Source organism: Ochotona princeps, chromosome 20 (assembly GCF_030435755.1).
Source record: "Ochotona princeps isolate mOchPri1 chromosome 20, mOchPri1.hap1, whole genome shotgun sequence".
NCBI classification, from domain to species: domain Eukaryota; kingdom Metazoa; phylum Chordata; class Mammalia; order Lagomorpha; family Ochotonidae; genus Ochotona; species Ochotona princeps.
The window spans coordinates 15,177,136-15,191,614 of NC_080851.1; the positions used below are offsets into that span (position 1 = coordinate 15,177,136).

A 14,479-nucleotide genomic window follows, 5' to 3' on the forward strand; every position below is an offset into this window, starting at 1 on the left:
ACATGCTAACCTCTTGCTCTTGGACTTGGCAGCTTTCCGAATCAAGAGCTGCTAAACCTTTGTTCAGGGCTGGCATACCTCAAATGGCTAATCCTCTACCTACAAGCACTGGCATTCAGATGGGTATGACTGTGTTCCAGTTGTTTCACATCCCATCTGGCCCCATGCTTGTGGCCTGGAATAGCAGTGGAGGATGGCCCAAGGCCTCGAGACCCTGCAACTGTATGGTGGACCCAGAAGCTCCTGGCTTCAATTAGCTTAGCTCTGGCCCTGCAGCCGTTTGGGGAATAAACCAGTGGATGGAAGATCTTTCTGTAAATCTGCCTTCCCAATAATAATAAAAAAAAAATCTTACAATAAATGTACCTCTGTTCACTATCAATGACTCAACAGAATCCTTACAACAGCACAAAACAGACTAAGGACAAACAAGGTAACACTGACATACTGGGTATGGGGTGAGGAAAAAAAAAGTTAATGAAGATTGAGGCTTTTGGCCTGAACCACTACTAGAAAAAAATGTTTTCACTAACAGTTATGATTAGAGATTCTAAGAAAAATGGGGATGTTCAAAATTGAAATGTTCAGGATTTGGTGTGATAAAAATGCCTATTACAACATATGCTCAGTGGAGAAGTCCTGCTCCCAAATGAAACCATATAGGATATGTTACAGTGTCCTATGAAACTAAAAACATCTACCAGTACAATCAAGTAACTGGATCTACATTCAAGACTTTTGAGTCCAAGAACTATCGTTTGACTAGTAGATGATTTTAAATAAATCAATCCAAGTTGACTTCCTTAACAGTTTATAACCTACAATTGCCCCACCAAAGTTCCCAAGTTTCCATGATGTGATTACAAATACACAAAAACTTAGTATTAAATCTTGCATAGCCACAACAGAAATGCTCTGTTGAGTCACGTGACTTGGCCAAAAGGTATGAATTATGGCACAAGCAGTATCAAAGACTTATTTATTGGAAAAGCAGATTTACAGAAATGGAGACAGAAAGATTTTCTGTCCATTGGTTCACTCCTCAAGTGGCCACAGTGGTCGGAGCTGAGCTGATCAGAAGCCAAGAGCTTCTTCCAGGTCTCCCAAGCAGGTGCAGGGTCCCATGGCTTCAGGCTCTTTCCAGGCCACAAGCAGAGCTGGATGGGAAGTGGAGCAGCCAAGACACTGGCGGATGCAAGAACATTTAGCCACTAGGCTATTGTGCCGGATTCAAACAGGCAATAGCTAGTCTAAATTCCAATATCTAATGGAATTTCAATTCCATTACCCACTAAGTTTACTGCCCCACATTTTCTCTACCTTAAAACAGCTACCAATGCACTTCCTATCTCTGAAAATCTGCCAGGACTCAAGAGGCAGAAATTCTCAATGTTTCTGGCCTCTAGTACTGCAGTCATCAGTGATGCACTTAGATTCCAATCATAATCTAAGTACTAAAGCAATTTGTATACCATGACACTTTAGAAAAGAGAATGTTTAAATGAAAAGTATTTTCAACAACTGCACACTTTGGCATCTACCAGTAACAGAAATTTAAAGGTATCGATTTTGTCAGGGTGAGGCTTGAACATTCTACTCAACCTTTGTATAGTTTTCACTTCCAGCTGCATAGTATGTTGTAGCTCAATTACCAGTGGCCTACAAACAGAATTAAAGCTTTCTCTAGCAAGCTCGCAGTCGTATTTTCAAATTAAACAAAAACATAGAAATTTAAAACTTCTGTTTCCTATCCTCCAGGGAGAGTGTGAAGCATACTTTCAGCATCAAATAAAGACACACTTCAAGTTTCACATATTTATTATTCAGTGTAATAAGCTCCAATAAATCAACATGATTGCATGCATTTAGAGGAGTAGTATTTCCTGGTTAAGTGGAAAATTGTGCGGTTGGCTTCTGGAAGACCTTCATTCTAAGCAGCTTTACAGTGACACATTTCACTTAGAAGTCTGGACCTTCTTTCTTCAGTTTGCTGTAATCCATATTCACTGAGAAGAACTTAGAAAAGGAATAAGATATTTTAGGTACTCTAACAAGTACAGACAAGAAGTTTTTAAATTCTTTTTATTCAGTTACCTATAGTAACAGTTACAGAAAATATGAAAATATTTAACAACGTAAAAATCATTTACAAGCAGATAAACCCACAATTCTAGTCTTTTGATGACAGTTTTAATAACATAAAAATATTCAACCCAGCACAGAAGAGTATTATCAGCATACTTCATTAGTTAAAACGTATTTAAAATTCTTCCAATTGAAAGTGAACTAAAATTTTCTTCTAAATATGCAATTTCAGTAAGTTTTTACTTCATCTCCACTAAGTACATGGCAGAATCTCCAACAGAATAGAATATGGAGAAAGACCACTCTTCCTTGGTTAGTAAAGTGCTATAATTCTGAGGGAGAGATCTGACAAACAAGAGACTTCAGCAACACTAATACATGAGTAATGTTTTGGTTTGTATTACATAACCTCAGATACCAACTGGCTTACTGCAGTGGCTTTTCTATTTTTCTGCCCTCCTGAAGTTTTAAAATTCCATCAAATTTCCTTTTGTCAATTAATTTTAGAAACAAATATTACTGTGATAGGTCAGGAAAAAAAACCTCTGCCTCTAACTCAAAAAACTTATTTTAAAAATAACTTGAAACTGGTCCAGATCCAGAGTTTCTACTGAGAAAATGATGCTTTATACACAAACCCAAATAAGGTTATAATCTTGAGTTATTCATGCTCAGGCCAAAGCTCTGCTGCAACACTCCAAAAATGTTATCTCCAATATAACCAAGTATGCAAAATCACCTTAAACATTTGTGGCACTTTTAAGCAAAAAAAATCCACTAATCCACTATTTCTTCTTTCTATTTCCTTAAACATATCCTAACTTATTTTTAGTTGAAAAAAAAAAGTAACTTATTTCATTGAAGAGAAAAATTTCCAGGTTGTCAACAGCGGGTAAACCTTGAGGTGTGCATACACATATTTTAAGGACAAAAAATTATGAATAAACCATAAAGTACTACTCTGTTCTTTCTGGTGGAGTTTTCTTAAGAAGCAATTAACCTAAACAAATGAGACTAAAAACAAAAAAAGAAACCAATTGTGCTACCCTCTAATCTGTTAATAAAAATCAGAGAGGTTTACTAAACAATCTATAAAAATACATTAAGAAAATAAACATGCTTTGGATTTTAATAAATACATATTCTTGGCTATATAGTGTATCTTTTTGTCATTTTTCCAGATCCAAAATTCCCCCATGAAATAAGTTCCAAATCTGCTTTTCTTTTCAACTTGTATCACTACTCTTTTTCTCAATTTAACTGTGAGGATCTTGGGAATGAGAACAATCAGAAAAACTGTAATACATTCTGATCTTGGCTTTACAGTAATTCAGTAAACTGTTGCTGGGCCTTAAACGTTAAAAGGCTAGTTTAGCTCTCTTTATGTCTGTAGCTAGTTTTTGTTAAAATAAAACATACCAACAAATAACCCCTTATATGGATTGAATGATTACGTCTCCTGAAATTATATGTTGAAATCCTAACTCCAAATGTGATGAAGGTATTTGGAAAGTGGGCCCTAAGAAGAAATGAAGTCACACAGGTGGAGTCCACATGATTGGATCAGTGTCCTTATGACCGGAAGCCTGAGACAGCTTCCATCCCCTCTCCACCTGTGAAGAGACTGACCAGGAGAGGATCCCTGCAACAGAACTGGCTGAGTCCTCCCTAGATTGGATTCCTTTCCTGATACTAGATAACAGGACTGTCTACCTTAAGTCTCACAGCTAGTATATACATGAGGTTTTCATTAGAGAAACAAAACATTTCCAATTGGCATGATCTAACACTGACATGTACAGCATATTTCTGGATACTATCTATCGCTTCATTACCTGAATCGCTTGATAAACGTTCTGAACTGCACATATCCAGCAAGACAAAAGTTTTCTTTTTCAGTTTCAATGTTTTCTTGGATGTAGAATCAATTATTTTTTCTGGAACAGGTTTAATTTAAACATATTCATAAAATAGATCAAGGTGCCTGTTTACCATTTTTGGAGGCAAAATGTCAAGAGGGATCAAATGGCTTATTTTAGCTTCACCAGTGCCATTTTATTTGCTTCTTACAGGGTGTTGTGTTTAGGGATTTAAGTGGAAATCTTGGACTTAAAAGGTGATCTTAAAATGCACTGTAAACAGAAATGAGATCATTCACTTCATGTATCTGTCAAGGGGTTGGGCAGACAAACTCGTCAGGACATTTTTCAAGAGTGCTAAAGCAAACTGCCAGTTACTCTGCTTTAATGGAAGAGTTGGATGTGGTTGCAAATGTACCAGGAAGTAGCAAATTACACACTTTAGACAGGTGAATGATATAAGAACTAAACTTAAATAGAGTGAAAACTGTGACTGTGTGAGGATTTGCATACAAATGTTTACACATAAGGAAAAATATGTTTGGGGACTCAGTAAGCAGACTTAATACTTTCATAGAACACTCGGGTAGAGATGGTTACAGGCTATTTAGGGATTCATGGTACAATTTAGGTTTCAACTCATTTTCATTTTTCCTTACTAATCTTCACCTAAAGTATGTCAATCATACCAAATCAATGCATCTACTTCCAAGTGAAGTCCACAGAGTACCAGCCTACTGTGGCACCTCATTAGAACTGCCAATCTCCAGTTTCCACAAGAGATCAACTGACTGAGAAGAAAGAACTAAACAATCCGCCTTTCGAAAAGCTTTATAGAATCATTTCTTGGTCTTTTGACTAAGATCAAGCACAAATAGCTTTGTAAACAATAAAATCCGCACTGGCCCATATGCAAACTAAGGAAATGCTAAATCATATCCATTATATTTTTCATTTCAATCTTAGCCAAAACAGTCTGACACATTACTCTACTTTCATATCCAAATTCTAAGGACTGGAAATGAAATCCCTAGGAAAAACTTTTTTATAAAAACAAGACAACACTTCAATTTCACACAAGAATCTAGCAAATCTTCAAAGTTCATTACAATGGAATTTTACTTATATATTCAATTCAAGAGAAAATACCCATAAACAGAATTTTACAAGGTATTTCCAGCAATCCTGCAACAACAGCTTACCTTGTATTGATCATTGGGACCCAGTTTGTTCCAGGGTTCTGGGTTGTTCTTTCTGTCCCAACTGGAAGCAATGAAATATAATTGTTACAGTGGTGATTCTATTTAAAATACAGTTTTGTGTTTAGGAAGCTAATATTCTGAACAGATCATTCTTATTTTCTACTAAACAAAGTATATTGCTATTTTCGTCACAGTCACCAGAGTTCTGTAATAGGCAACCCCGTTTAGTCAATTAAAAAATGGTAAAACAGTCTCATGGGGACAGATGTCCTTGTCCACATTCTTAGCAAAGCAAACTCTACAACTTAAAGATATATATTTCATCAATGAAGTAGTACATTGAAAAGTCGAACCAACCTTCATCTACTTCCAATTACCAAAAGAAGCACTACCCAACAAAAACATATTGTAAGAACTACCATTATATCGGTCCTCAAGACATTTTTAGATGTGCTATTTATAATTCTACTTAACCAATAGGAACATGAAGCTAGGAGAATTAAGTAGGGGCATAAACCAGGAAATGTAAATGACAACAGAACGGGGATATGAACTTGCATGGATACAGAATTTAGACTCTATTATTGCCTGCCTAGAGACTGTGGCTCCCACACCAGCGTGATAAACCATCAGTCTTGACCATTTTTACTTACCTGACATCCGGATTGAACAAAGCCAGACGCATGACATACAGTGCAGCTCCAGTCCCTCCTGCTCCAATAAATACGAAGAGCGGAATCAGCTGAAACCAAGCACAGCACACACACAATGAACAGCCAGCTTCACAAGCCTGGGGACTGCCTGCCAAGAGGGGCCTGTGGTCATCACGCCTCCAAAGGTCGGGTCAAGTTTTCACCACCTCTGCATTATGCACAGGTCATTCTCATTCAATTCCCTGTGCCCTTGATTTTGAGGCTTGCCAAAGCAGGTCCTTCTAATGCAAATCTTTCAGTGTGCCTCGGAACACAAGGAGGGAAAGCAGCATCTCTGTGAAACAAGGAGTCTGCATAAACACAGGTGGGTCTACAACTAACAGCGGCCCTAGACATCAGCTAGGAGACTGTACTGCTACCAATTCCGAGTATTAGGAAACTGGGCCTAAGACTAAAGGCTGCATCGTTTAACTACAGCTTTGCAGGGGGCTGCCGGGAAAGGCATCATTAAATGTCGTGTCACCCAGTCCCCAAAACGTCAAGGTATCCAGACACGGGGCAGATGGCGACATCGTGGCCTCCTCCTAGCTGCCACAGCCCCGCGGGTGAAACGCAGCGAGGACGACCTCTTCAAGAGGCGACCCGACAGGGAACTTGACCTTAGCCGGCCGCTAGTCCACACGGCGCACGCCGACCCCTTCAAAGACAGGGGCTTCCAGACTGTTCCCACACTGAACCACACGGTGCACTTCCTGACCGGGACGCCAACACCCACAAGGCAGGGCGTGGGTCACAGCCCACAGGCCAGGACGGCACCTCAGGGGAGGCAGGGTCGGACCCTGAGGTGGACCGCAGGACGGCCGACCCTCCCAGGGCACCGAGGCGCCCACCCCGCGCCACACACCCAGCCCGCTGGGGAAAGGTCGCGAACTTACGCTGGGGTGCTTCTTGGCCTGGCCGAGAATCTGGCGCAGCATCTTGACAGCAGGAACCTCGGGTCAGAGCGGAAAGGCCCGGGACTTCGCAGTCTCCACAGGGAGATAACACGGACGTCCAAAGTCACTCAGCACCTCCTACCTGAAGGACCCCTGGCGCTGAGGGGCAGCCTGCGGCGGCAAGGCCCCGGATGCGACTGTCCGCGCCAGTGCCTGCTTGCACACGGCACCTCACAGGTCGCTTCTAACCTGGCCAGACCAACATCCTTCCCCTCCACAGCGAAACCCCCTCTACGTCTGCTCTCCGTAGAGAGTGCAGGGGTCTTTTTTAGGCGTTGGTTCTAGGACCCTTGCACCGACCAGACAGGCACTTTCGCGAGAGGCCACGTGTGGGGGCGCGGACGGCAGGGCGGGCCCCACGCCCGGCGCCTGGGGGCCGAGGCCGCGCGCTGAGGCGCTGGGGGCGCGCGCCGCCTGGCCCCGGCGGCAGCTGAGGGAGCTGGGGCGTCTGGCCGGCCGCTGCTGGGCGCCGCGCGCCGGGAGGGCAGGTCGGGTCTCTGGACGCCAAGGTCAGCGGCTGCGGTTTGGGAATGCTGCAGCTGCTTCCTGTCCGAGACGGTCGCTCACAGGATCAGAAGTGAAAAGCTAGTCAGTGACTTGGGGACGACAGCAGTCCTGTCACAGTGTCCTGCAAACCCCGCAGGTCTTGTCGCCTGGTGGCAGGTTCTGCGCCCTCTCCGCAGTCCCAAAATTGCGCTCTTAAAGTAAATTTTACATGATCCTGTTCCTGCCCGTAGTGTTTTCCTCTTCCCCAGTGATGTCTTTGCTAAGTAGGATTGGTACTTGGCGTAGGTTGTGTTGTATTACCGCCTCTACCTGGAAAAAGAGGTCGTCGCCTACCTATGTCATTAAGTTCCACTTATGATCCCGCTGCCTACTTATGGTCTGGGAAAGCAGCAGAAGTTGGCCCAGGTCCTTGGGACCCCCGCCCCCCTGTGGGAAACCCCGAGGAAGCTCCCGGCTTAGAATGGGAGTGAACCTGCAGATGGATGATCTCTGTCTCTGTAAAATCTGATTGGCCTTCCAATAAAACTAGATCCATCTGGAAAGAAAGAGTTAAGTTGGGAGCGAGCATTTCACTTAGTGCTTAATAGGACCACATCCCACATTCACATTGCTAGCCTGGCTCCCAGCTCTGGATATTGTGACCACTGGGAGAGTGAACTAACGCATGGAGGATCAAAGCCTAGCAGCGAAAGTTCTCGCCTTCAACGTGCCCACTTCCATCCAGCTCCCTGCTTGTGGCCTAGGAAAGCAGTCGAACATGGCCCAAAGCCTTGGGACCCTGCACCCACGTGGGGAGCCTGGAAGAGCTCCTGGCTCCTGGCTTCGGATTGGCTCAGCTCCAGCCGCTGCGGCCGCTTGGGGAGTGAACCATTGGACGGAAGATCTTTCTCTCTGTGCCTCCTCTTCTCTGTATATCTGTCTTTCCAATAAAAATAAATCTCTTTTTTAAAGGTGAAGCTTGATAAGAAAGTTTGGTTTATTAGCAAGTGAGGTGTAAGACACAACATGGGTCATGTGCAAGCGCGAGCATTGAGAGCCAGCATATTTCCTTCAGCCTCAAGGGCTGTAATGTTCTAGATAGTTGCTTTGTGTTATCTTCGGAGTCAGGTTGAGAACTCAGTGCAAAACCAGCTCTGACTTGCGGTGCATGGGCTAGTATTGACAGTGAGAAATACATCCTCGTGGTTGCCAGGAAGTAAGTTTGAGAGTAGTCATTTGTAATTATATAACATAGCCCAGCCTTCTCTAATAAATCTGGCACTGAACATGTAGTGACATGTAATAACAACCCTAAAACGTGCAAATTCAGGTCCATTCAATAAGTAAGTCACAAGATAGCCATTAATTGAGATCACACATGTGACAACGTATATAATGCAGTGCTAGAATTTTTTGGTCATTTATCTTAGTGGAAGACAATGTCCCTGATGAAATCAGAGCTCTCAATGAAGTGACAGTAAAGAAAATTACAACATGTCAGTAATTGTCTACAGTTGAAACCGTTGTACAATAAAGACATGACGTTGTAATTACAGGAAAGAAACTACTCCGATATTTAGGGACCTGTAATGACCGATTCTCACCACGAGTGGTCAATTAAAATATGGTAGTGACCCAATCATGAATGTGACCATCACACCTTAGTTACAGCCATTTCAACAGAAAAAGGTATATTCTAGTCTCTCTGAATATGGAAAATTTTTATTTATTTATTTTTATTGAACAGGCAGGTTTGCAGAGAGAAGGTGTGACCTCCCATCTGGTGGTTCATTCCCTCACTGGCCCAATGGCCAGAGCTGAGCCAATCTGAAACCAGCAGCCAGTGAGGAACCTTAGGATCAAAATCCCAATCATTTGTTCATGGCTCATTGCTACTAAGAAACCTTGTGAGCTTGCAGGCCAATGGCCTATGTGACGTTTAGCACCGGTGGGCTCCAATTCTCATAAATCAAGGCCCATCCGTCTGGTTATCTCATAGGTGGCTCTAAGTAATTAAGTGGGTCTTTACCTTAATTGCTGGAGCTGAGAAGAGTCAGGCTTGGGCTACCCAGCTGAGATTAGGTAGGGAATGTGTGGTATTTCCCCCTCACCTTGCAAGCTATTGTGAATTGCCTCTTATCAAGCTTGTGGACTACCCCTATAAAAACCCTGTGAATGTGCTACTCCTGCTATTCAGGGCTGCATGCCAGTAATGGGTGTTGCTCCCACCGGTAGGTCTGCCAGCTGCCTGCTCTCAACCAATAACCCAAGCTCAGACATGCCGAGTTTGAATAAACCATCCTTCTGCATTGCACCGACTTCAGACTCCTGATGATTTCTGGAGATCTCAAAATCTGGGCACAACACCAGGTGCCTCCTCTGAGTCTTTAACATGGGTGCACAGGCCCAAGGCTCTGAGCCGTCTTCTGCTTTCCCAGACCACAAGTAGGGAGCTGGATAAGAAGTAGAGCAGCGAGGACCCAAACCAGCATGCATAAGGGATCCTGACACTTGCAAAGGAAGGATCAACTAATGGAACCATCATACAGGACCCAGGTTTACTGAAATTCGAAGAAATTAAAAAGAAACAATCACAAAAAATAATCATGTAACTTCAGTAAATCCTTTCAACTTGAGTGGATTGCAAGCCTGTACAAATTGATGGGTATTAGCTATTTTGGCCACAAAACCAAGATGCCAGGCACAAGGAGCGAGCCACAGGAGAGCTCTTTCTTCTGGTGAGAGGGTAGCCATGAGCAGAGAGAAAGCTGGAGCACAGCATGCATGAAAGGAGAAGAGAGAGAAGGACAAGGGAGGTGGGAGAACAGAGAGAGAGAGCAGGACAAAGGGAAGGGAGCTTTACAGTATGGAGTGAGTGCTGGGATGAACGGCGAGGTTGGCAGATGCTGCTGTAACTGGACGCGTGGAGAAGAACCCTGGTGGGGTGGTGAATACAGCCCTCCGGTACAGCGTCATGAAGTGCAGCGGGTTGGCGGGAGAGTGCAATGTAAGTCTAAAGGGCACGCAGTAGTGGGGCCTTAAGATCAGATCTAGGGAAAGCAGGTGTTCAAAGTGGTGGGAGTAGGGGGGTAGTATCCGTCTTCAGGGTCACTGTTCAAGTCGCTGCTTACAAGGGGGGTTCAAAAAGTTCATGGAAATGGAATTCAGAGATAGATTTATTTTGCAGTTTTGAAATTCTTGCATGATTTTTTTTAAGATTTATTTACTTTTACTGGAAAGTCAGATATACAGAGAGGAGGAGAGACAGAGAGGAAAATCTTCTATACAATGATTCGCTCCCCAAGTGACCGCAACAGCTGGTGCTGTGCTGATCTGAAGCCAGGAGCCAGGAACTTCCTCCAGGCCTCCCACATGAGTGCAAGGTCCCAAGGCTTTGGGCCATCCTCGACTGCTTTCCCAGGCCACAAGCAGGGAGCTGGATGGGAAATGGAGCTGCCAGGATTAGAACCAGTGTCCATATGGGATCCCGGCGTGTTCAAAGCGAGGACTTTGGCCACTAGGCCACGCCACCAGGCCCCGTAATGCACTTTTTGTATGAATACCCTAAAGACCCTTTGTGGATAGCAGGGTGATCCTCCCACAGAAGCTGTGCTTCTCAGTGTGACTGCCATCCACACTAGAATGAGTGTTTCCCAAAAAAAGGGTTGTGGATATGACCATTGGTGTATGGAATTGAATAGAATGAAATAGAAGATAAATGGATTTCACACTGCTGAAAGAACTACCTGTTAAAAGAACTATCACCTTGTATTAGAAAGATTGGTTTAGGGTGAAGTGATATTTGGGCTTCTCAGGTGGCTGATGATAAGATGCAGTAGAGACATTTGCCTATCTTACCAGGACAGCCACTTCTCTGAAGTGCTCCTTTAATCGGTGATGTTAAGGCAAAGCCTTCCAGAGGGCAAGACACAACGGAGAATGTGACTAAGCCCGAGGTGGAAAAACCAGAACATAACGGAGGAGTGTCCTCCGCCTGCAGCCAGCGATGACTTCTCTCCAGTGGAATTCAGGACCAGTGTATACGTCCTTTTCTTTCTTTTTTTGCAATAGCATCATTCATTATTGTTCTCCAATCCCTGCTCCTGGTGTACAAGTAACTTACCTTTGTTACTTCCTTGACCTCAACCCAGAACTTAGAGGGGACAGCATCATTCAAAGATTTTGAGTCGGAAATAATGGTCGGTACAATTATTAGGCCACTTTCCAGGGGGTGAATGTATTTTGAGAGAGGATGAGAGAGACATGAGTGTGTGTAATCCGAAGGGTAGACTGTGATGGATTGCCTTTTTTGTGCAGAAATATTGCACAAAATATTGCATAAAGCTGATGCTTTGACTTCTTGTTAATAACAAGCTTAGAGTAGCTGGACTCTATGCTTGGTATATGTTTGCAATGAAAGAATCTTGATTGAGTTTGAGCTGTAATACTGCATCAAGGTGGAGGAATCCACCGGGGGGAGGGGAGCGGGAGGGAGGGGGGGATTCCCAGAGCCTATGAAACTGTCACATAATGCAAAATAATTAACAATAAAAAAAAAAAAATAACAAGCTTAGGTGATTTGATCTGGGACTTGAAAGATACAAAAAGTAAAAATGCTGATATTACAGAAAGAACTAAGACTGTGGGGATGCTGAAGAATTTAGGATTACCAACAGTATATTGATCTGATGAGAATTTGCTGTCTAAAAAGAGACTTGCACTCCAGATAGATGAAACTGTGTGAATAAGGAAGAGAAAATGGACATTCCAGGTGTAAATTTCAGTGTAGTGGAGGCTTAATTTTGTTGTGGTGGTGTAGCAGGAAAAAAAAAAGAAAATATTAACCCAGATTTTTTTTAGAATTTTATGTTAATAATCTTTTTTTTAAAGATTTATTTTTATTACAAAGTCAGATATACAGAGAGGAAGAGAGACAGAGAGGAGGAGAGACAGAGAGGAAGATCTTCCGTCCAATGATTCACTCCCCAAGTGAGCCGCAACCGGCCGGTGCTGCGCCGATCCGAAGCCGGGAACCAGGAACGTCTTCCGGGTCTCCTACGCGGGTGCAGGGTCCCAAAGCTTTGGGCAGTCCTCGACTGCTTCCCAGGCCACAAGCAGGGAGCTGGATGGGAAGTGGAGCTGCCGGGATTAGAACCGGCGCCCATATGGGAACCCGGGGCGTTCAAGGCGAGGACTTTAGCCGCTAGGCCACGCCACCAGGACCAATACTCTTTTTAAAAACATTTATTTACTTCAAGGGCAGACAGAGAGAGAGGGAAGAACAGAGAGAGAGAACAGAGAAGAAGAGAATGTGAGTTCTGTCTTCCATCTGCTGATTTAGTCCTCAGCTGCCTGCAACAGCTGGGCCTGGGCAAGAGCGTGACACTCCACCCCAGTCTCCCGCACAGGTCCAAGGAGCCATCTTCTGCTGCTCTCCCAGGTGAACAAGCAGAGAAACGGATCCAGTAGAGCAGCTGGGACTGAAAACAGTGTTTACATGGGATGCCACGATGCCCGCCTCTACATTTTTAAGAATTTTAGGTTTGGGACTTTCTTTTTTAAACGATAAAGACATAAAATTTCTTCTGTTTCAATGAGGAATAAAACAACTACAAGTCATAAGGTCATAATAAATATTTTAGAGGTATTTTACCATTCCACTCTGAATCATGCTCTCTGTATTTCTTGTTGCCTCAATTTCATTTTGTGGATAATTTGAAATACAATATGAATTGCCCAAATTAAGTGCAAGTTGTGAGGTGGGTGTTGTAGCAAGTTAAGCTAATCCGCTGATGGGGATGCCTGCATCCCATAACAGTGTGCCCAAGAGGCAGTTCTACCAAGGCGGTCAGCTTCCTCCTAGTGAGCACCGTTGAGGCAGCACACAAGGCTCAAGAACTTAGGCCTTTTGCCACCCTTGTGTGAGACCCAGGTGGAGTGCTGGCTACTGGTCCTGCTGGCATAGGGGGAGTTTATTGGCGGAGAGAAGATATTTCTCTCTCATCCTCTTTGCCTTCTTAAAAAACTTAATATACTAATAATAAGTTGTACAGCAAATGACTCTTTAAAAATCCATGCTATGTCTCATTAGTATCCAGGATGAAGTATTTCCTTTGCATAGTTTTTTGAAGATGCAAGTCTAGAAATTTCTGAAAGACAGAGTGGTTATGTGTTGTTATTATTGCATGCCAGTAAAGAAATGACTTCTCTGGAGAGAAATAATTTGGTAAGTGAGCCATGGAACACAAGTCCATTAATGCAAATTGAAAGCACAATCTTTTTTTTTTTTTTTTTTGGTTGTTTCCATTTAAGCATTTAATTAATTTTCTAGTAGATAAACTGACAACTAAAGATGTTTTTCTGATAACAGTAATACAAATTAGTCCTTCATGTGTTAATGAAGATTCTTCAGCTATCCTTAATCTAAAAACAAATACGTTCTTTCATTGCTAATTAGCATAAACTATATTTAATTATGAAATTAAATTAAAAACATTTTCTGGTTTGTATAAGTTTATTTAAACTGTTATAAATCTCAAAACTTCCGATACTGTTATCGATTTAATTTAACTACCTGGAATGCTTTATGAACAAAATGCAATGAATACTAAAAAGCAGAGAAAGCCGAGCTACTCTTAAGTGGTGATAGTTGTTTTCACTGAAATATCCTGGTTACACGACAAAGTAGGATGCTTCTGTTTAGTCATTTTTGGGTTACTATACCAAAGGCTTTATCTTTAGATTATAGCCATTTTAGATAACCTGTGTTCTGGTACTCCTCTTGTTACTCACTCTGCATTTTATCTTTTCTGTGATCCATGAAACTATTCAGGCATTTATTCATTCATTAAACATATACATTTCATATTTTTCCTCAATTAATTGGGAATAGGGCACTGTATGGAGCCACATGTTCTGGCTGAAAGGAAAGAAGGTGTTATAGGACTGTACTTCCTGTGCAGCTGGGACCTTGCGCATGCAAATTACACCCTCAGGACTTGCGCAGACCTCCCTCACTTTTTTTTTTCTTTCTTGGCTGTTTCCACTTGGTTGTGGAATGCTACTGTCCACAGATAATCTCACAACCTTTTTGGCAGAGAAGACTCAGTTCATACTGGATGACTCAGATAACATGGTAACCGCCTGGAGCACCAACAAATATGCTGGATTATGTATGTTGGTTGAAGTCAGGAACAGAA

At 42.8% G+C, this 14,479-nt stretch overlaps 1 protein-coding gene across 1 annotated transcript; it reads right to left on the reverse strand.

The window, feature by feature from the left end:
* Positions 1-1,800: 1,800 nt before the first annotated feature.
* On the reverse strand, positions 1,801-6,887 carry NDUFA4 (NDUFA4 mitochondrial complex associated). The gene is made up of 4 exons (XM_004582343.4): positions 6,735-6,887; positions 5,800-5,888; positions 5,147-5,207; positions 1,801-2,016 (listed from the first exon to the last, which is right to left on the reverse strand). The coding sequence occupies exons 1-4, from the start codon at positions 6,774-6,776 to the stop codon at positions 1,960-1,962; spliced, it is 249 nt and encodes an 82-aa protein (XP_004582400.1). The 5' UTR covers positions 6,777-6,887; the 3' UTR covers positions 1,801-1,959.
* Positions 6,888-14,479: the final 7,592 nt, after the last annotated feature.

What these genes read in the sequence shown, in the direction of transcription:
- NDUFA4 (XM_004582343.4), bottom strand. Translation starts at nt 6,776, where the DNA reads ATGCTGCGCCAGATTCTCGGCCAGGCCAAGAAGCACCCCAGC. An exon ending in AGGCCAAGAAGCACCCCAGC is followed by an intron (nt 5,889 to 6,734) that starts GTAAGTTCGCGA and finishes GCTTGGTTTCAG; the next exon opens with CTGATTCCGCTCTTCGTATT. An exon ending in GTCCCAATGATCAATACAAG is followed by an intron (nt 2,017 to 5,146) that starts GTAAGCTGTTGT and finishes TCCTTTTCTAAG; the next exon opens with TTCTTCTCAGTGAATATGGA.